Source organism: Scomber japonicus, chromosome 2 (assembly GCF_027409825.1).
Source record: "Scomber japonicus isolate fScoJap1 chromosome 2, fScoJap1.pri, whole genome shotgun sequence".
In the NCBI taxonomy this organism is placed as follows: Eukaryota; Metazoa; Chordata; class Actinopteri; order Scombriformes; family Scombridae; genus Scomber; species Scomber japonicus.
Genome location: NC_070579.1, coordinates 28,225,634 through 28,249,216, shown reverse-complemented (window position 1 = coordinate 28,249,216; position 23,583 = coordinate 28,225,634). Strand labels below are relative to the sequence as shown.

The 23,583-nt window shown below is 38.9% G+C and overlaps 1 protein-coding gene across 1 annotated transcript in view; it reads right to left on the bottom strand.

Moving 5' to 3' along the window:
• The window catches only part of tusc3 (tumor suppressor candidate 3), an 82,489-nt gene extending 61,323 nt beyond the window's left edge, over window positions 1-21,166 (bottom strand). Inside the window, exon 1 of the mRNA XM_053338970.1 lies at window positions 20,906-21,166. Coding sequence (XP_053194945.1) covers window positions 20,906-21,010 — 105 coding nt within the window. The 5' untranslated portion in view covers window positions 21,011-21,166. The remainder of the gene's footprint in view (window positions 1-20,905) is intronic.
• Between the last annotated feature and the right edge of the window lie 2,417 nt (window positions 21,167-23,583).

The window sequence follows — 23,583 nt, the reverse complement described above, 5'->3', positions numbered from 1 at the left end:
TCCTCAAGGAGATATTCAACCATGTAAAATCAGAAAGACCTTTTTATCCATCAAATCACAACCAAATTCAATCAAGATATTTAATGTGAGGGATGGAGCTAAGGGGGAAGACGTGGTTCAGTTTGTGAAGGGATTCCAAGCTATCAAAGTGGGAACAAGTCACGATAAACTAAAGTTAACTTCGGTTAACTCTTATTTCAGGAGCTTGGCCACACTTGGGGTGAATGTCCTGGGTTGGGACACAAAACAGTAGGTCATGAAATGTATGGAAGTGACTTGGAGGAGAAACTACAAAAACTATAAATGTTATTTTAATCATTAGTAGTGGTAATACTAGAGCTACTTCTTTCTTTTATAAGAAAAAAAACATATATAATAAAGTATAAAACATTAAAATAATGACTTGTGGGTAAGACTGGTGGTGGTAAAAATCATACTATTATTTAGTGTGATCACCTTTGGCAATGCATGCTAATTCTTGTATATGTATGTATCTTTATTTGTGTTGTTTTTTCTGGAGGTTTTTTGTCTGTTACACTACTTAAATATGTTTGTGTGGAGATTTCATTCTGGCTTCAAGATGTTAGTTTATCTTTTGAAATGTTGCAGTTTTCTCCCACATTTCTAACCATTTGAATGGACTGGAATGGAATGAATGGAGTATTAAGGTGTTTGGACTTGCTCCTCTTTCTGCTTTCAACTTTATTTGTAGTTTATTTTAACAGTTTAGCTTTTTCATACAGCACTACTACTATGTTCTTCTGTGCTCACAGTTTGGGTTTTGTGTGGTTTTGAGAGCTTCTCTGATATTTGTGTTGTGGCGCATATGTGTTCAGGCTTCAGATAATTGACATCATCAAACTTTGGCTTTGGCTCCCTCAGCTTCACAGGAGATTTGGCTGCCTTACTGACCGTTTTCATCACTTGCACTTTCACTGACCCTTCAGCTGCTTTCATCCATTGCATGTCAACTGCCTTTTTTTTGGCTGCTTCTGTCTCTCTTGAAGCAAGTTCAGCTGCTTTCACCACTTACATGTCAACTGATATTTCTCCTTTCAATTCTTGCACTTGGGCTGGCGCTTCTTTCAGCGATCCACTTTGGCTTCTGTTTCAACTGCTTTCTGGCTGCCACTTCAACAATAAACTCAGCTGTTTCAGTACTTCAACACTTCTGGTTTGTTTGGCGGTCTACACAAATGAATTTTCTCAAGGAAATGTTGCCTTTACTTGTTAATCAACTAGAGGAAATTGCTGCTGTGAGAGTGAATCGGAAAGATAAAGTTGTTGCTGAACAGCTTAACAATGAGCTGAAACATACTATAAAGCTCATTAAAGCTATGACAGTCAGTCTATCATAAGGGACACATCTCACATTTCACACTGTTGTCATATATTGGTGAGGTATGTACCCAAGCCAAAGCCACATACTTATTCTTTAAGCAATGTAGTATTAGTATTAGTAGCCTATTAGTATTAGTAGTAAAAGTAGTAGTAGTAGTGGTTAGGGTTGCAAGGGGGTGGAAAATTTCCGGTAAATTTCCATGGGAAGTTAAACTGGGGAATTTTGGAAATATTCCAAATGCACTCTGGGCTCAAACTTGTGGTCCAGAATTGTAGAAATCATCTGTGCATGTGATGGAGGAATGTACAGTTCATGTAGGGGGCGTGGTCTCAGTATGCACAGTGCATGTAGGGGGCGTGGTCTTAGTAGCCCTGCAGTAAACAGTGTGCTATGTGAGCATGTGATAGCATAGATATTCAACTATACTGCATGATATCTGGTTGTTTTAGTCAGGATTATGCTAAAATATTATTTTACACAACTATATTTAAGTTCCCTAATAAGAACATACCTTCTGTTTAGTAAATTCCCGGTTTATTCCCGTAAATTCCCATTAATTCCTGTTAATTCCCATGGAAAGTTTCCAAGTTTGAAAATTCCCGGAATTTTGCAACCCTAGTAGTGGTAGTAGTAGTAGTATTAAGGGCATTTCAGGGTAGGGTAGGTGGGTCCTGACAAATTTATTTTGATTCCTTGGGAAGTAATTATTGTAATTTATTATAACCATTACATAAAAGAGTATAAGAAGAAGAGAAAATGGTAAAAGTAAGTGCAGCCAAGTTTATATATTTTTGCCTTTGGTAAAAGAAAAGAACAAAGCAATGAAAACCAACTTCAGGGTAAAAACTGTTAAAAAGAAAAAAAAGAAAAGTATTTGGAACTAGTATATTCTTGTAAGGAAAGACAGAAATTAAGCCCTAGAGATGTGCTGCTTGCAGCACAGAGACATTCACTTGAATTTGAAAGGAAAGGAATACGAGGAGCTCCTTCAGTTCCTTGACACTTGGCTAATTCATTATAATGTCGGAGATATGTTACCATCAAGTCTTTCCACACCCTGTTATCTTTACTTGAGCTCACTCCCTTTTACTCTGAAGCAGGCATTAATTAAAAAAAACAAACAAAAAACTTTTATCAACTTGCTGCTTCAAGCAAGATTATCCATGAGTGTCTGAGTAATCACAAAGATTCAAAGCTCTGCATGTTTGGGGCTTACTGCTGTGACTGTGTGTGTTCATCTGGCCTGTGCTGAGTGCTCGCCTTCAAACATTGTGTTATGTGATCAGGAGATAAAAAGAGTCCACGTTTTGCATTTTGTTTGCTTAGTGATTTAGTAACATGGGTCAGCTGTGGGTGGTCTTAAGGTGTAATTAAGCTCTACAGATAAAACAGAAAAAGCTTGATCTACACAGTTTGATCTACAGCCACATCCTTCTTAATCCATCCTAATCAAATTAGAAAGAAATAAAGGTCTGCTTGATTAACGAACCTCAAGGACTTCAGTCAAAGGATGTCAGAGGCTATGATGGCGTGTGTGTAATGGTGAGTGGGTGTGTTTAAAAGGTTTTTGAGTGATTAAAGAGTATATCATTAGCATATGACCCCCAAAAGTGAGAAAGAGAGAAAAGAGAGACACAACAAGGAGACTGATAAGGACGAAATAGGGTTTGATAAAGGGGGGGGGGGGGGGGGGGGGAATGCATTACATTGTGAGGGGAATTTCGTGCACTGATAAATTCAAAGTTCACATTGAAATGGAAAAGAAAGATGCAATCAGAGAGGAAGAAAAGAAAGAAATATTAATATGCTGTGCCATCTGCTTCCATTTAATAATTAGATCCAACTCAAACAAAGAGACTTGAAACTTGAGAAAACTGAAACTTGAGATTTGAAAGACAACTAAATACTAGTTTTTCATGTGAGGGCAACACTGTAGTAATTTGATGAGATGTCAGTATTTATTAGAGTGAAAACCATTTTTGCAGCCACAAATCATTATCAACAATCAGGTTAGAGTTTCCTCCTTTAAGTGAAGTTTTTGGTTACACACAAACATTTTTAGGAGTCACAAGTAAAACTTTTTACCAGACTACTGCTATAAGACATTTTGGGGTACAGCACAGTCAGTCAACAACTCAGCCTTAGTGTGTAAAAGTACACCTATGAAAATATTGAGATATTAACTTTTTATCTAGTGTTTTTTTAGTGTGTGTGTGTGAGAGAGAGAGAGAGAGAGAGAGAGAGAGAGAGAGAGAGAGAGAGAGAGAGAGAGAGAGAGAGAGAGAGAGAGAGAGAGAGAGAGAGAGAGAGAGAGAGAGAGAGAGAGAGAGAGAGAGAGAGAGAGCATGACTATTGGAGCAATCAAAGTTATTAAGACTTCCATAGGTTACTTTATTAGTTTCACTTTAAGGACTTTGGATGGAATTATTTTAAACACATGAAGCATTGCTCTGAATAATTTTCTGTCCTTCCATCCATCTGCTCCACTTTTACTTTCCAAGTCTCCAGTTTGTATATTATAAAGTGGAGGAAGCTGGTCAGAAACCCTGTTGTACAATAGCACATAGTTCACGTGATGGGTTGGATTACCTGGTAACTTTGGTCCATGTAAATGCAATGATTGTTTAATATGTTAATCACCTAACTGATAGCATGTGGTCAAATCAATGTGGTAAGACAATGTCTATAGCCTTATATCCTTGTTCCCACTAGGCCCTGACTGACACTGGATTTTTGGGGAGGATACCTATACTGATAATAGGGAATAAAAAAATTCCGATATTGATATATTAGCCAATGATCTTATACAGAATATCTATGTACAGAAATATGTATATAAAACCCACGTTTTTTGGCAATGTGGTTGTCAAATCCCTGTTACAAAGATATGTAATTCATGCATAATATTTTACAGTTTAATTATAAAGACACTGCACTGAAACTGTAAGCTTCACTGAGAATTTAATAATGATGAATTCCTATAATTAAAAAAAACACAACAATAAACATATGTACTTGTATATTAAGCTTAAATTAAGAAAAATTTAAAAAAAATATCTGTACATATTCCCAGCGCACAGTTTCCAGGTAGAAGAGAGAATTGTATCATTCCTCTGTGACTGACCTGAATTCACTTTCGTTGCCAACAATTGGTTTAGCAAAAAAAAGGAATTTCAAGATGAGAAAAAAAAGGGAGAAGCAAATGTAGCAACTGATGACTTATGTGTAAAGTAAAAGACTGTAACGTGAAAATGAGGGGTGTGGATTCACTAAAGGTCATGATGTTGCAGCTGCCCTCCTTTCTTCTACTTCCCAGGTGTGCTGTGTCTCATTGTTGTGTAACCTTTAGCTCTAAACCTTCCACTTAATCCTCTACCTCCGTCCTTTAACTATGCACCTGTCCAGCATGCAGACTTTATCCTCTGCTTCCTGTGATAATTTTTAATGGTCAAAGTCAGGGGTAAGTGCATAATGCATATATAAGCATATTAGAAATAGAAGTGTAATTGGCCTAGTGTGCTATCTCATTAGCCTTTGAAAGCTAACACTAGTAATAGTGCCTAATAACTGTGAGCTTAATGGGCTCCTAATTAGCCTCATAAGCCATTCACATTTGTGCTTCTGCTTAGGTGAGCATCCAGTCTCACTAGACTTATTACATGTGGAAAAATACCAGTCAGGAATCTCCAAAAATATAACAAGTACACCTGGCTCATTTTCAAAAGGAAACACAAACTAGCCACAAGATACCTTAAAACAGCCAACAGCCAACATTACTGTCTTTCAGTCTGTAGCAGGCTCAGTTGTATATCTACAGTCAAGATTTGTTTTTGGTACATTTGGTACCAACCATGCCATGCTAGCTTGTCAGGAAGGGGGGTAAGTCATGCTCCAAAGTTTGGTAAAATGATGATAAGCGAAAAGATTGGCCTCTCATCTAAAGGCATCTGAATAAAAATGGTTTCTTTGGGTACTCACAAGTCTCCCCTTTACAGACTTGCCAACGTTATGCTAATTCCATGCAGTTTTTTGCATGCAGTATAAATGTGTTCTTTCTCGATTCTCCTAAAAATGGTATATTTAAATTTTTCTGCATACTGGAGTCCCTAAACAGTCTTGGAATTGCATGAATTTATATGATGGTATGAATGGAAAGCTGAGACAGTTGTGGATTCAATGAGTCCGGCTGTATTCGAGACAGAGGAAGTATGGCTCTCCTAAGTATAATGACAACGAGGGGTTCTGAAAAATTTATAAAACAGATGTGCTATGCAATTATAACAGAAATCTCAAAATTTCAGAAGTTTGTGGCATCAAATCAAATTTTTGGATGGTGTTCTTTAAAGTCTTGGTGACTTAATGTAGTATATTGGTGGGATAAATAAAATATATCAACATATATCAAATTTTAAAAACATTTTTTTTTTAAATAGACTTACATATGTTTACAGTTGTATTCATTGTATTTATATGCAAACTAAGTCTCAAGTGTCTCTGTTGACTTTTTCTTTTCCCCACAGAGATTACTGTAAGTATTGCTCATTTCACTATTCAAGGGAACACTGATTACTCATATAATTGGCTTAAAATAGACTTTTACCTGAGGTAAATATGCTGCCAAAATTATGACATGTGTGCAGTTTGTGGGAAAAGCAGTACTGACAAGCATAAAGTTATTTTTCATGAGGCATATATTACAAAATATGAAGGCTGTTGCTATACTAATGCTGCCTCAATGGATGTAGCATTCCTTTTGTTTCAGCCCTCTGTTCAAAGATCATGTGAAGAGACAGAGAGCAGTCACTGTAGTCATAACCTGTTGGGAACATTTTACATAATGCTCTCTCTAGACATATTATCACACCAATGTTTTGATGAAGCAGTTAGACCTGAATGAGCTGGCGTACTGACTAAAGAGCTAATTTCAAAAAGAGTCAGCAATAAAGCCAACAGAGGAAAGCTGCTGTCCAGAACCTTTCTTGTTTTATTGTCTGGAAAAAAAGGCATGCTTTAAAGCCCCCCATCCAAGTAGTCTGAATGCAGCCTTACATTGCTGTGATAGCAGTAATGTAACTACTTCTAGCCCAGCAAGCTACAGCTGTCTTACTGCCAACTGCAAAGTAGTGCCAGTCTCACAAGGGAGATGGTGAGCTAGTTGCACTAATCATTTCTTGCTCTGAGCTCTGCTGGTGAGACTAATTGGCTGGTCAATAATATGAACAGCTGGGAAGGCGAGTGACCACCGGTTGCTCGGTTGAAAAAAGGGGTGCAACCATCATCACAAATCAAGCTCCTCATTAAAGATATGATCTGTCAGCCATAGTTCAAAGAGCCTTCCCTCACCGTCCTTGTTTGTTTTAGTGAAGACTACAGTTAGAATCAGGATACACTTTCACTAAATTCTAGCTGGGGGAGTTTCAACTTTGAGAAAACCTGTTTTTCAAAACTTTTGAAAAAAACCCACAATCTGTTAAGTTGGGGACATGATAATGACCTATATGGTACAAGGGAAATGGACTGATCGTGTTGATTTGGCAAAATTAATTAAAACTGACATCCTTATTTATAAGTGAATTAGTTAGGAGGTCATTATAAGCCATTATAATTGCCCTTTGCTCACCCTGAAGTCAATTCCAAGTTCCTCCTATTTTAAAACACACTGCAAATAAACATTTTTGTTGTTAAATCTGAGCAATCCATCTCTGTGGCTGCTAGGTAGTATGGGATGCTGAGTCTTTTTGGTGTTGTGTCTCAGCCAAACCTGGACAGGGCCATTGTCAGTGCTTTCGGATGGACAAACTTTAATGGTAACACTGTCTTTAAATAATCTCAAGCAAATTGTGCATGTCTGCATGCACTGCACTGACATGTCTTGTTACTGACTGACATACTGTGATACCGATATGTATCTGCAAAAGGCTAATATGGGCTTGTGTACTGTCCCTGCTGATTTATTGGCCTAGCTGCACTCATACTCTACTTCCCAAAAAAGCAGAGTAAAAAAGATAAAGACAAAAAGGGATCTGAGGAACAGAGTGGGGGTGAAAGTGAGAAATTGAGAGGAAGAGAGAAAAAGACTGGGTCTGACACTAAATGGCATTTAGCATTTATCCTGACTACAGCTTTATGCTAAACTGTTTCAGTTCATCATGTTATATTACCATTTTTCTGTGTGTGTGTGTGAGCGTGCGTGTGTAATAACTTGTTTGGGGGCCATAAATAACCTGTCAGTTAGACAGGCAAGCTTAGACCGAATTGTAATTCTTATAAATCTCAATGCAAGCGGCTGGAGGAGGATGAGCACATTTCTAACTTTTTGTCTCAACTTTCAGATGAATTTTTCTACCTCAATAACCAAAGAGGCCTAGAGGTTATATATGCCTGCACCTCCCCAACCCTCAAACACCACACCCTGCTCCAGCTAAATCTATAATACTGCTCAGTGGTCGAAAGTCTCCTAGGTATGACTGTGTCTGAGCAGGAGAAGAGCTAGAAAGACCATGGTGGTTACTTGACATTCCCAGGATAAATACATGCTTTCAAAAGGCTATGTTAACATAATTCAATAATTCATACCTAGTTCGATTATTTCCAGGTGTAGCTTTACCAAACTCTCACTCTGGCCACAAGAGCATTGTCCTCAGGTCAAACCAATACCCCTTACCAGTACCTGGAATTTTGTACAGATACCCAACGGTACCTTTCTTCAGTACCTCTCTCTCTGTAATAACAAAGTAAAACTACTTTATTACATAGAGGCCATAAGTAAACAAATGTCTCACCCATGTGTTTTCATAAGATTAGCATGTAACAGTGTATCAGCTGTGTGATTATATAGCCACATCATGACATCTTTCAGAGCACACACACACACCTGTCATCTGCCCAGTATGGTGCTATTAAACCAGTGATACCTGGCTTTTCCACTATAAAGTTCTAGCACTACTCGGCTGTAACGCTGTTGCAGATATTTAAAAATGCCGGGTTTGATTCTTGTGTGGGACGGCTCATGACTCTTCCAGTGACAACACACTCTGACCAATCAGTGGCCGGCAGTGTGTTGACATCACATTTAGTATCGGCTCGGCTCGCTTGGAACCTCGGCAGAGCAGGTACTAAAAAAGTACCAGGTACCAGGTACTATCCCTAGTGGAAACGCAAAAAAAAACAAATCGATTCGAGCCGAAGTAGTAGCGTTGCTGCAGTTACATTAGCCTTCATTCATTGTTCATACAACATGAACTCACATGATACATTTGGATTAACCAACGGTCATTCTGACATTAAGTTGCACTTTACACTGCATACCTAAACCACAACCGTAGTAACATAAACCTTGGTTAGCCGCTAACGTTAACATTAGTGTAGCAACAGAGCTAACCCAGCACCTCACACATTAAAATTACGATATAATCCATAGAGGGTTATATCATACGGTAGACATTTTTATATCGCATTACGATATATATCGTAATATGGCACAGCACTACCACCACCACTACACCTTCTTTTAGCCAACATGCAGACTGGTAAAATGAATCTGTTGTGTCTCTTTGTATCCCCAAATTTGTACTCTTTCCAGTGTCTGCGCCTCCAGAGATATTTCAGTCAGGTAAATGTGCACTCCTCCCATGAATCAGTACTGGGTAGTTACAATATAATTCAGTCGGTAGCCTGAAAAGTTCCAAGTTCAGTACCCAACCATATTCCCTACGGTCTTACTTATGCTCTCATGAAAAGTGTTTTCAATAAGGCAGTCTTATGACAGTCTCACAACTATGCAGAGAAAAACAAAACAACACACACATACACAAACGTACACACATATACAGTCTTTAGCCTTGTGCAGAGTGTTAACAGGCTTTCTGAGTGTTAACAGGCTTTCTGCCAGTGAAGCAGAAAGACTAATCGTTTAATAAGAGAATCATCAGATATCTGTGACAGGAAACATGTACACACAAAAACCCACACACACGCATATAGATTACACATACACAGCTTTAGGAAAAGCTCCACTATAAGGCTTTCAATCCGGTACATTTTCAAGACTGTAAGTGCATATCTGTTAACGTGTATACTTATGTGTTTCTCTGCGCAAGTGTGTATGAGTATGAGAGTGTGTGTGTGGCCTGTGAACCGTCACGGCAACACAGGTCTGTCTGGGAGGATAAGAGTGTGACGTCTTATCAGCCACAAGCCAGACAGACACACACACACACATACACAATGGGATAATATGCCACCTCATATCAGCCATACGGCAAAGCCTGTCACTGCAGGGGTGTGGGATGGGGGAGACGACAGGAGGGAGCAAAGAAGGATGGGAATAGAGGCATGGAGGACGAGGGGGAAAGTTGAGGGATAAAGAAAGAAAATGGAAAATGGGATGAGAGGAGAGGAGAATTGACAGAGAGGAGAGAGATAAGGAGAGAGGGGGCAAAGGAGAGAGTTATGACAACTTTTCCCTCTGGAGATAAGGAGTGATGAAGAAAGACAGGAATTAATGATCAGAGAGGAGGTATGGTATGGTAGCCGTTAGTAGTTAGACAGACTGTCCGGCCAGTAACCAAAAGGTCTCATCAGCTATCCTAGCATTAATTCTTCTGATGCAACAGTCAGACAACATAGGGATATTAACATATGAAAGTTTGGCAGTCACACAGAAGTCAAGGATTGAGTTCGTAATTGATTTATGGGGACATAGCAATTTTTTGCCATATAAAATAACCTTCAACTCTAAACTTGGAAATGTGGGTCTAATTTAAGACTGACTTGGGCTGAAATGATGCAGGTAATTCCATTCTATTTAGAGCCAAGCTATGTTTCCCAGATGTAAATAAAAATGCAAAGTTGACATAAACATCATTAACTAGTCTGAAACCAGTAAACCCAATATGACATGAAATAACTAACTGGCTGAATGAATGAAAAATAACCCTAACCTGTTACTGAGAGCATGACTTCCTGACTGAGTTATTTTCTAAACAGGTTACCAAGCGACTGACTGACAATCAGATCTGATGACTGACTAAGTGAGTCAGTATAATTGTGACTAAATAATTGACAACCACAACAAGCTATAGAGATTGAGCAATTAAAGGTGAGTGAATGACTAAATTAATGACATCATAAATAACTAATTGACTTTTTAAATAAGTAACTGACTATCCAGCAGAAGAAATTACTCACTGAATGGCTAACCAGGCATCAGGGAGAGGGACATTTCAGAGGCTGCAAGTGCCTATACTATTGATGAATGGCTCTGAGAAATTAATGTTTCCTCAACAAGGAAACACCCTGCACTCCTTTCAGTTTTAATAAGGCTGGCCTCAAAAATGTCAGGAAAACAGCAAGTTAGGAGGGAGGGACAAGGGGAGGGAAAGGGAAAGCAAAGAGGAAAAGGGGAGAAACAGATGAGGAAAACAAAGTAAAAAAAAAAAGAAGTTAAAGAGAGATATTATTTCATGACAACTGTCGACAAATGTCCTCCATGTCATCTCTTCTCCAGCTGGGGCGACCTCTTTTCCTTGTTCCTTTGGGATTCCACTTCAGGGCTTGTTGGGTGATGTTTATGTTGGATTTCTGAAGGTGCACCCAATCCAACTCCACTTCCTCCACCAAATTTGTAACTCAACGGGATTCCAACTTGTTCTTTTCCACACGTTCACAATGCTTACTTTGCCTCTTCATGAGATGTTTAGTATTCCCCTGAGTGTTAATGAATGTTTACAGCCTGTTTTGTAGTATGGTTTGTTGTTCTTCAAGTCTCTGATCTATACAGCATCACCTGCTCCACGATGGAGTCAAAGATGCATATTTTAGTATCGAGATGTGTTTTGAGCTCTAGATCTTCCTGAGCATGTTTAACACCACCCTAGCGTTATTTATTCTGCTTTTTATGTCGGCATCTGTGCGTGTGGTGACCACATCACTGCCTAGGTATGCGAATGCTTCAACCTCCACTAGGGCAGTGCTGTACGTGAGGTTGAAGTTGCTTGTTTTAGAGTGGACCTTCAGTACCTGTGTCTTTGCTGTATTGGGTGTAAGACAAAGTTTTGTCACAGCTTGTGACAGTCTGTCCGTCTTCTCCTTTATTTGTATCTGTATGTGTAAAAGGAGAGCCATGTGAAGTAAAAGCAATCTACCCGCTGAATCCCATTTCTTTTCCCTTTGGTTGTTTCCCTTGTTATCAAGTTAATTGCCTGGAGGAACAGGAATGGTAAAGTCGACATCCCTTCTTGACGTGTCTTGACATTAAAGCTTTGGGAGAACTGGCCTGCATGCAAGACTTTGCATGAGGTTCCATTACATAAGTTCTTGATTAAGTCATAGTGGGTTAGTGGTCCATTAGGCACCATAGTGCTGTCCTGTCTCAGCTGTCAAACACCTTCTCAAAGTCATTGAAGTTGATGTATTGCGATGTGTTCAATTCAATTGACTGTTCAATAATGATGTGCAGTGTTGCTATGTGGTCTGTGCATGAGCAATCTATCCTGAATCCTGCTTGCTGGTCCAGGAGCCTCTTGTCTACAGCTTCCTAGAGACAGCTTAGGATGACCGTGTTGAGAATGTTACTGGGTAAACCAAGTAGAGTGATGCATAAGTAGATTTTTCTTAGGTAGAATCTTTATTTCTACAGTAACAATAAATAAATGATAACAATTTGTAATTTTCAACTGAAAATTCTGTTTCCCCACTCCGTGTTTTCCAATCAGAGCCTAATTTCTCTCATTCTGGCCTCCAATCTTGGCGTTAATGTCACTCATTGGGATAATGACATCTCTGGCTCCAATACTACCAGCAGGTGGTTCAAGCTGTCATAGAATATGGCCTTCACCTCATCATCTGCATCATTGGATGGGTGCGTGCATAGCATTGGATTATGTGGGTTTTTACTCTCCTGTTCTTGGTTGTGAATGTTGCAGGGGTAAGGCAAGAGCTGATGGGTTTCCATGCAGTCAGAGCCTTTCTAATATCCTATGTGATCATGACGGTCACTCCCTCATCTTCACGCTGGGAGTAGATAATGGACTACCCACTGGCCAATTTGACTTCCCCTGACTGTGTCCTTCTTGTTTCTACCAAACCCAAGACTGAAGCCCAATTTCCACCGGGTCCGTCAGCGGCGCGTTACGGCGCGGTCACCGGAGCTGATAGGTGCCACTATAATCAATGAGAGTGTTTCCACTGGGAGCGTCTCAGCAACGTCCCAGCAGCGGCTCTCCACGCCGCAGCGCTATCAATCCGCAGCATTACTATTTTTGACGGAGCCGTTTCTATCTCGCGACAAGCTCAACAGAGCAGATTGCACCAGACAGGAAGTCAGATACAGAATCGGCATAATAAATCTTCCATCTTTCAAAATAAAACAACCCGTGCAGCCTCCCAATCATATTTTAGCAACAAACATGAATAAAACAGACAGATAAAGACACTATCTGGCTATGTAGCTACTGACACATGAGATAAGCACAAAAATCAAAGAAAATTACCAAACCAACTAAATTTGAGCAAGTTAACAAAATTGGGCCGTTTGTAGTTGTGCTGCTACTACAGTAATTACTGTAGACTAAAGGCACTCATTCGGATTTGATTGGGCTGCCGTAATTACTGTATTAACAGTGCAACTTCATTTTAAAAGGCAGATTTCTCTCCCAGAGCCTGCTCCGCTCCACTGCTGTAACACTCCCGGTGTGAGTTGACACCAGGCAGAGGATGGAGCTAAACGGTGGCGCAGCCATTCCGCGCCGCTGGTGGACCCGGTGGAAATCCCCAGTGAGAGATTTTAGCACTCCCTTCAACAATGTATATGACTTGGTTTTCATTCGTCAAATTTTCTGTATGTAACACTTTTTTCCAGGGTGGGGTAGGTAACCCAACCTAAAGGACCGGGGAGTGATTCTCACCCTTGACCTGTCAGCTTTGGTTGAACCTACCAGGACTGTACAACCCTATCTCGCAGAGCTCTCAGGATCATTGGAGTACGCTAATCATTTCATCACACCACATAATTATAGAAATGTCAAAGGGGTGCGCTGAGAAAGGTGGTTGACATAAAAAAAAATACGAGAGGTGACACACGAGGGAAATGGGTGGATAAGGAGATTGAGAGCAAGAGATGAAATCCTTTTGCCACTTAGAAAATTAGTTATAGAAGTGTTGGAAAGGGGAGGGAAAAAGGAGGAGGAGAGGGAGGAATAACAGAGGAAGAAAATGACTTGGGAACACAGGCCATCAATCACTGAGAAAACAGGCCTGACACTACTGCATCAATAATTCAGATGACTATGGCTAATGAGTGAGATCCAAACAAATCACCCCCGAATTCACTGGAAGAACACTGAAACATTTCACTGCACAAAATATGGCACCATTATGGCTGCTTTTTAGCTGCAGTTTGGACTTTATTGGCAACACACAAGGGAAAGGGAGGACTGGATACTAGATTCATCTCTCTTTCACACTCAAAACATACATATTTATTTATTTATGTAAGGATGAATGGACAGAGAGAATCAACAGAGCTTCAACATCAGCTAGCATGCACGAGAGAGAGAGAGAGAGAGAGAGAAAGAGAGGAGCACCAAAAGGCCCATTTCACAAAAGGCAGAAATAAAAGGCAAAATAAACAAAGTCTGTGATAAGTTAAGTGTGTCAGAAAATGGAAAGATGAAAAGAAGCAATGATGTAAGCGTTTGTTCACAACTGCTGCTAGAGTGCAGCGGCTTTTAACAAAACATGACAAAAATTTAAAGAAAAACATAGGACCATTTGGTAGTACTGAACCTAAATCAAACCCAGTGTGGTGTCTTGTAACACATACACACATGCAGGCATACACAGTAAACAACTTAATTCCTCCCAACTCCACACACTGACACCAGCACCTACACAGCATGCGATAACACTGAAACTACAATCCAAGTTCCATACACAGCATGATAACAGGCACAGTGTGATTGTTTAAAGAGCTGACTATTCATGGAAGTAATATAGTACCAAAAAACCCCAAACATTTCTGAACTCCTATGGCCGATAGATTATTTGGTAATCATGCACTTAGTAAATTTGTTAAGGCACTAGGTCCCATTCACAAACACTTTTTGAACTGTCAACAGAAGGTAAGTGGCCTCATTAATAATGATGGGGCCGTGACGCTTTTTCTTCCTTGACTCTCTCTCTCTCCTTCTCTCTGCTAAACTTAATGAAGGCTGGCAGTAAAACTCTGCTGACCCCTTTCACGTAGCATTAGTCACGTAAAAAAGGCTGTAGATCATATTGAATGCACTATAAAGACAGAAGTAGTTGTAGTAGTTGTAGTAGTAGTAGTGGTGGTGGTTGAAGTGAATGTAATAAAAGCGGATGCTTTCCTCTAGTTTACACGTGTCAAGATGCCAAATTGTGCGTGGGATTTTCCACAGAAAACAATTAGCATGTTTTTTTAATCGTATATCATAGGCTGTCTGTCAGTGGGTTGCCACTGTGCAACACAAAGCTAAAGTTAGCGCACTTGGAATGATGCAATAATACTGCTGCAGCCCAGTCAAAGACAATATTTTTAAGTAAGAACAGCTTGCACCACAAACATGTGGTCAAGCAGTGTCCTGCAGGTGTGTATGATTTGAAGTTGAGGACAGCCATATACCAGCTACACACAATATGTCTCAGTGTCAGATATTTGTAATATCTACTAACAGGAAATCTGTCTTATCATATCACCCCAAGTATATCAGTGTGGTAGGAAATGGTCATTAAGAGTGTTTGCACAAACTGAAAAATTGAAACATGTCAAAAAATAAATATGCATAGAAATCCATGGGGAAACACTGACAGTCCCATTGCTCTACTATAGTCCATGAGCAGAAACATAAAGTACAGAATGTTTAAACAGTGAGCTATGGTTTATTCTCCAATGAGCAGGTTAGACAGAAAACCAAGAGTCAATACTGCTTACACAGTGTTTAGCTCCATAAGCCCCTTTCTAAACTCTGCAAGTGGCTCGGGTTATGCCCTGAAGGGCCTATTGGGTAGTTTATTGCACCTATGTGTGCAAAAGTAGATGGCTCTTATTATTCCGTTCCACTTACTAGACTGGTCCCTGGGTGTGGTGGCAGGCCCACTACTTTGCAATCTCTATCTCTCTACAGATATATAACTCTCTAGATATATATAATTCTCCTTGCCTCAGGCTTGCTGGACTTTTTCCCCCCTCTTTACCTCCCCTGCCTCCATATGCCTAGGTATAGGAAGTGCTTACATTGGTTCTTTCTTTGTGCTGTAGTCAGCCTTAAGACAGAAACACAACACAAACTAGATATAATATCTAGCAGAGCTGGGGTGATGAACGAGGGAGTATTGAAAGGCTATAAATATTCCTTCTCTCTCCATGATTATTTCTTCCACTCCCCCAGGGGCATATAGCAGGATTTAAAAAGACAGGGGTCCAGCACCACTGCCCTAACTTTTTTTTTGGTTTTATTTTGGTTCATTTCTTCCTGTCTTAGTCTGTCACAATCTTGATGCTTAACTTCCTCTCCAACTTCTACTTTTCCCTATTAGAGTCCAATTTTTTATTATCTCTCACTTGGCCATACATCCATCCTGATTTGACTCTAAGAAAATAAAAAATAAGGAAAAGGACAATTTCCTTCTGGAACATAAATATCAGCTGCTGAAAACTGCTCCTTTCTATGCTCTGGGGTCTGGCACTGACAGTAATACCATTACTTCGGCAGGATACAGCACACTTTTGAAATTCCGTTGCAAAATCATGCAATCAAGATTAGCACGCTGACCCACTGTGCCTTCTAAGTAGAGTCAAAGCATGACGGTGCCTTTCCTCAACTGAACTTCATCATCATTTACACATTTGCCAGAGATGTGATTTCATGCCACCAAGAAGAAATATTTGAAAGACTCAATATGCGTGTCCTGAGTGATGTGAGAGTGGCAGCGGTTAGAGTTTTGATTCTCTTAACTGCATCAAGTGTAATTTTTTATACGATCCACCTTGTCTTCAAACCTGTAATAAAGTCCATTTGCTGTCGATCAGGACAGAAAAACATGTAGCAGTATCTGGTTCGAAAGTAGTTCAGCCAACTTTATTACACTTGTTGTACACTCTCTGTGTAGCACTGTCTTCCATTTCCATCAACCTTCCCTATTTCCATCACAAGTCAGGCAAGTTTCAGACGAGACTCTTCAAGTTTAAAGCTCATCATGTCACTATCCTGCTTTGTTCCGATACATACAATGACACAGCAAAAAAAAGGCAGTAACACACATGCTGTATAACAGTGAAACACAGCCCCTGTAAAAGTTTTAATAAATGACTTTGTGCACATTTTCATGTTTTCTTCTTCTACAGTGGCCTTCCCTGTGTTTGCTGGAAACACTTGCATGGACAAGATCAGTATGTTGAACACTTATGTTTACCATGTGGTAGATAATCAGTCACACTATGAACAGAAAAAAAATTGACTGCAATGTCTTAATGACAGAAGTCTCTTTTGCCCTCTCTCTCTGTCTCTCTCTCTGCCCTTTCCCTCTCTCTTCCTCTCTCCATACTGCAAAGGTAGAGACAGTCTAAAATTGCATTTAGTGCAACTGTGAAATGGAGACATGATTTAGTCTGCTGTGCAGCTGTCATTATAGCCATAATAATTAACTGCTGAACCAAGGAGGGGAAACGAGACAAGGACAGACAAATAAATAATCACAGCTTTGAATACTGACTCAATATTTCAATACAAATGTAACAAACAAACATTTAAATGTCTGAATGTTTATGGACAGCCTTAATTATAACCTTTAGCCCATGTTATTCCGCACTACAGTTAAGAGCTAAAGCTCATGGTGACCAAGGCTAGATGAAGGGCAGTGAGGGAGAGCAGAAGTTGGTGAGATGAATACAAAGTGTTGCTTCACCATTTTGTCCATTTCCAGCTAAATAAGATCTTCCTCCACCTCGTCCACCACCTCTGCCTTAGCCCCAGGCAGGCAACTGGGAAAGTACATTTCTCACATTATAACTCCTCAATATCTCTCTTATGGCTCATTGAAAGTATGTCTTCTGTGAGCATGCATGCGTGTGTGCAGCTATCTGCTGTCTACTACCTGGTACAGCTGTCCCCAGTAATACTAAAAGCCATCTTCTTATGGACAGTTATGCAGCTGGAACCAGCAAAGTGCAGAGTCACACTCAGATCTTTCAGAGAGGATGGACCAAAGTTAAATGATTGACAGACAAAATATTTAACTTAAAGGTTTATAGATAGTTGCATTGTCAATGTCAAAGAAGCAAACTAATAATAGCTGGATAAATTTCAGCAGGGTAAGTGATTGAGAAATGCTCTCTGTGTCACTCATTAGATAATGTAGAGTTGTGTCCTTGAGTAGGTCAGTGCCTAACAGTCGCAGACTGTGGCTATAATGGGCAGTTCCCTGGTGTACTTTTGTGAATGTGAAGCAAGGCATTGCTGAAAATAAGCACTGTGTCAGCAGACTGTCCTTGGGCAAAAAAAGGTTAAAATTGTAACTGTTATAAATATTACAATTTGCGTTCAGTCATGCACAGATTAGATCGTGTCCACAGACCACACTTTCATAGAGGTGACAGTGAGATTGTCTCAAATGCAAATATATGTAAATATATACTACTTCAATTTCAAGACATAATTGTGTATACACATCTTGAAATGCATTTTGGTTCTATACAATCATTTATCCACTTCTTTGTATCTATATCGCCCTGATTCAAGTATTAAGAAGATAAACAAGGCTAAACATGTTTTGTATTATCTCCAAAATATTAAAATAAAAAAGTGAGGATTGTGTGCACAGCTCCAATGGTTATGACACGTTCATTACACACAGCATGCTGCACACCTCGCAAGCCATCAAAATGACTGATAGAAAAAATGTGTGTTTGCAGGGAACTGCAGGGCAAATATGTCAGTCTAAATTATTCAACCCTTCTCTCAACTCATTCTAACACTTTTCCATCAGTGGTTAATCTGTCCATTTATTCATCAGTTTATACTTTCACTCAGTCAGTCCATTGTTAATCGATTTGTTTTCATATTCCATTCTTTATTAATTCATTCAAATATTTGTTGACGTGTCAAGTATTTGTCCATGCAGTCTCTTCTTTGATTCATTCCCCAATTTGTCCACTCAATCAATGTTCTATTCATATGCAAAGTTAGCTGAGAAGAGAGGTGCTGACGAGGTGGTGGGGACTAACAACAGCATGAGGGCTGCAACTGACAATTATTTCCATTATCCATTAATCTGCTGATTTTTCTCTCAATTATTTTCCTAATTAATAAATTGTTTGGTTGATAAAACAGCAGGTCATCAGTTTACCACAATGTCACACCAAACAAAGAAGCAAATTCTCACATTTGACAACCTGAAATCATAAAATATATTTTCCTTTTTAAAAAATACTTTAATTGTTAATCAATTATCAAAATAGTTCCACATTAATTTTCTTTGTTTGACGAAATGATTCCTCAACTAATTGCTGCAGCTCTTGACAGCACATTGACTTTGTACAAATTTCTTGGTCCCTACAAATTAAGGCTGCCCACTAAACTTCACTGATTGAAACCTGTGATTTGAACCTCATGTTGACAATTGTTGACAGGATCTGTCATCAGTCTGATGCTTCAAATGTCTAGCCTCTTCTTGTCTCTAAATGATGTACTTGCAAACATTTTCTTAAAGGGAATCGAGAGAAAGCCGACTAAAGAAGTATAATGTCTTTCTTGACACTCTTCTTTTACACAATCTCAGCCGTGCTGAATGCTGGTGAGTTCAACCAAACTCCTAAGCCAGACCAGACATACTATTTCTTGTGCTTCCATCTAATGTGACTGCAATTTCAGCTGTCAGTGCTGTTATTGGTGGCTACGCAGCGGGAGAGGTGTTCAACAATTTGTCAGACATTTTATAACTAAACTATAAGAGGATGAACACTTCTTATTTCTTTGATTGTGCGAAAATGGGAGGTTTTTACATCGCAGAGGGTGCTCACATTAAATGTCAGTAAATGCACTAAAAATGCTTGCTGCACAGATAAAACCTAGAACTTAACATGCAAGCTGTTCAAGGAGTTTAATTTGAGACGGCTGCTGTGCAGGTGTGTTGGACTGTAGTGTAACTGGACAAAGGGTCTGAGTAATTTAGTTCAACAAAATAATTTCACAGTCTACAAAGGTTGGTTGAAAGTTCCCAGAAAAGATAATATGGGATCTTGGGTTTAGATTTGTCAAACTACTATTTCCATGGTCAAGAATGAAATTTCATGCTCAAATTAATAAAATAGTATGTGTTATAATTCAAACTGTAGTATATTTATGGAGATGCATCAGAAATAATACTTAGTATTTCAAATGAAATAAAAAAACCATAGATAACAAAATGCAGGAATTAATAGTATGCACTACTAAAGATGATATTTATAGTCACTCCATAAACATACATGATAAAGTACCTTATGAAAGGCACACATAGCGCCTTGGATTCAGTTTGCTTTAAAAAGATCACAGTGCACTGGAACAAATGAATAATTATGAGTAATAATCACAAAGATTACTACAAATTGCACATTACACTTCCACTGTCAAGGCAACTGGTTCAATATTATGACACTCATAGTGCTGTGAGACAGTTCACACCAAACCCATCACCAATATGTGTGTGTGACATTACTAGAATCAAACTAGCATGTTTACTAGCAAACCAAATCCAGTTAATCTCATACAAAGCACATGAAGAGACGCAATTTTTTTTGACACAATATCCTTTCAAACCGGTGACACAATACAGCAAACAAGTCAAGCTGTTCCCTTCCTGCTAAAGCAGGCAATCTGTAGTTTCAATGAAATAACCTAATGACAGTCTTTTCTCACTAACAGTATCGTTAGTGATATGTGGTTGTTCCGGAAATGTACAGCAACCTACATGCAGCTAGCTGCTTGCATCTATTTGCACAGGTTGCATTATATTGTGTGAATGTCGCTACTGTCAAGCTTACAAAAAGTACACGCACTTCCTGCACTGATCTTCGACATAAAATTTCCTTTAGCGCTCACGCAGCGATGTTTCGGAGTATCGAGGGTAATCTTAAAGTCATACTGCAGTTTCTTTTGAAGCAAATACAATATTTAGTCGTTCTATAACACACTTTAGGGTTTGAACTGTATGCCATGGACCATTTAAGGTAACTTTCTGTATCACATCATAACCCTGTAATACTGTCATGCGCAGAAAGCTAGCAATGCTTAGCTACCCAGAATAGGGCCCAAAAAAAGCTTAAACCAGACAAATTATAAGTAGTGTGTTTTGTTAGGAAAAAAATGCCATTAAGCGTTATCTAATACAAATGGCATTTATTGTTCCTGAATAATAAGAGCTTGGTTCCGGCGAACTTCCTGTCCTACTCTGACTAACCCTCACTAGCTTAACGCACATCACACATAGACCTGGACTCCCCTTTCATCAAACGACACGACAATATTCGCTTTAAAAAATATATTTAGGCAGTTGATGCATTACCTCCTTCTTCTTTTGGCCTCCCCCGGGCGGCAGACATAGCAACAGGAGGAGGAAAACAGACACAGCCGGCAGGTTAGCGAAGGATTTAGCCCAAACAGACGCCATGACGGAAGGATGCTCTGTCTGCAAGACACGTCTCCGCCACCGGATTGGATTCTGAGTGGACCAATCAGCGCAAAGAAATTAGAATCGCGGAAGCCTCTGGGTTTTGTAGTTTTACAGAGTGAGAGACGCTAAATGAAAGTGGGTCTTTAAGGACACACTGTGAGTGTTGTGATGTGTGGTTTTACACCCTTCTGGATAGGCAAGACAAGGCAGTTTTATTTATATAGCGCATTTCATACACAATGGCAACTCAATGTGCTTTACATAAAACAGAAAAACATGTAATTTGAGAAACATTAAAACATAAAATTAATAGAGCTAGATAGAACATAGATAATAGAAATGTATATCTTACATATTCACATCTCAAGGGCATATCATTAATTTCAGTCTTGGGTTATTCCCAGTGTATAATGTGAAACAGTCCATGACCATGCCCTGTACTCTGCGTTAGTAAAAATCTGGACCTGAACTTGGCATATAGCTAGGTAGATAAGAAGAGGGCATGTAATAATAAATGAAAGGCTGTTCTTTCTTGGATGGACACCAAAGCACAGAAATGTAACTTTGTATGAAACACAAATTCATTGGTGATGTTTAAAAATGCAACTATTTTTAGTTTGCTTATTTAGGGAGTTTTCCAGTCAGAAAGTATTTTATTTTCAGAATGTTTGAAACTAGTCAGATGGCTTGGCTAAGTTTTAATGTCTTGCTGATTAATCACTAGTCTACAGTTATGCCTATAATAATTGTCAATGTGTATTCTGAATTGGATGTCACTGGACCAACTGTAGACTTTCTCTCTGTCTCTTTGTTTCTCTATGTTCTGGGTGGAGTGATCGAGTTAATTGAGGGGGACAAATGATTTATGTGATATCATTGGGGATGACGTGTCTCCCTGTCTACCCATGAAATAATACCTAAGCACTTTTTGACAAAGAAATACATTTGGCTGATATTACCATAGAGAACGTTTTCACAGTAAGTGTTGACTCTATGGCATTTTTTTTTTTTGTATTGTGTTTGATCTATGTGGATGCTGTGCACCTTTTAGTGTAATGCAATCCAGTGCAAAACACCACAAAAAGTACAGCATCATCTCCTTAAAACACTTAGCAAAAGATAACCATTAGACCTGTAAGTATGTAAGTGTCAAGGGTTATTGTACTGGATTGCATTACATTGTACATGGGTTTCTAGTTTTCTGGCCACTTTGTGTAATTCCCTGGCTCTAACCCAGAGGCAACCGAGAGGAAGTACTAATCCACTTTGCTGTGTTGAAATTTCACTCTATAGAGCAAAGAAAGCTTCCTCTCTGTCTGTCGTTTAGATTTCATACCTACTCCGTTGGTATACCCTTTGTTGATCCATTCTAGATAGACCTGTTTATCCTATGAGAAATTTAAAAATCAAAGAAAAGAAGATTCTTTCTTCTATTCGTGTGAGAAAGTGAGTTCAGTTCCCTTCAAAAATTCAAATGACAGTGGCAATAAATGAATTCTCTCACGAATACAGGTAGCCAAAAGCAGTAGGTATAAAAAACAAACACTGCTCATAAGAACAATGTAAATGGTGTGTGGCGATACGTTACAGCAAAAACAGTCAATGAGGATAAATCCCTCCAGCTAAAAGGGGATGTAGAGGGCGGGTGTTAATGGCCCACTAATAGATGCGTAAGTGGCTTGTGCAAAGTCTAATGACTTACTTAAACTTGAAAAGAACCTGCGGTATCAAATGTTAGTGAGAGAAAATGAACTGAGAATGAATGACATATAAATAAGACAAGCACACGAATGAACACAAAAGTCCCAAATTAGCAAGTGATGAATGACGTAATTTTGTATGCATGAAAGAAGAAAGTTTTTATCACAAAAATGTCCTCCATTGCTCTCTCTCTCTCTCTCTCTCTCTCTCTCTCTCTCACACACACACACACACACACACACAGCTGAAATTAAACACATGTTGGAATATTAAAGTCAATGCACCATGAAACAATGAGTACGTGTTGCAGTCTTGTTAAACCACAATTCATTTGCTCTATAGCAGCTCAATCATGGAAACATTCCCAGACTTGCTGGGGTTGGGTTCAGAATTTGTAAAATGGTTGCCTCACATGGTTATTGCACAGAGATGAAGTTTATGTTTTTAATGTAAAGTTAATACACTTGAAGCTACCAGTTTCATTTATTGCTCTTCTGACTGCAATGATTATTTTAATTAGAAATTATTTTCTCAGTTTGGCTACAAGATGCCAGAAAATAGTGAAAAATCCTCATCACAATTTGTCGTAGCCCAAATTTCAAATATATTTTGTTTTGTGGATGAAAGCCAGAGCATATTAGATTCCACTTCCATTTTGCTTAAAAAAGATTACATTGGTGATTTATAAACTATTTCAGTTATTCTTCTTATTCCGAATATTTTTTGTTAATCAACACTTTATGTGATTTCATGAGTTTGTTATATAAACTCATGTAAACTCAAATTAAAATAAATCTATATTGCAGTCATAGTTTACCCACCTTTTCTTTGCCACCATTTATTGGTTCCTAATACATTTGTACTGTATG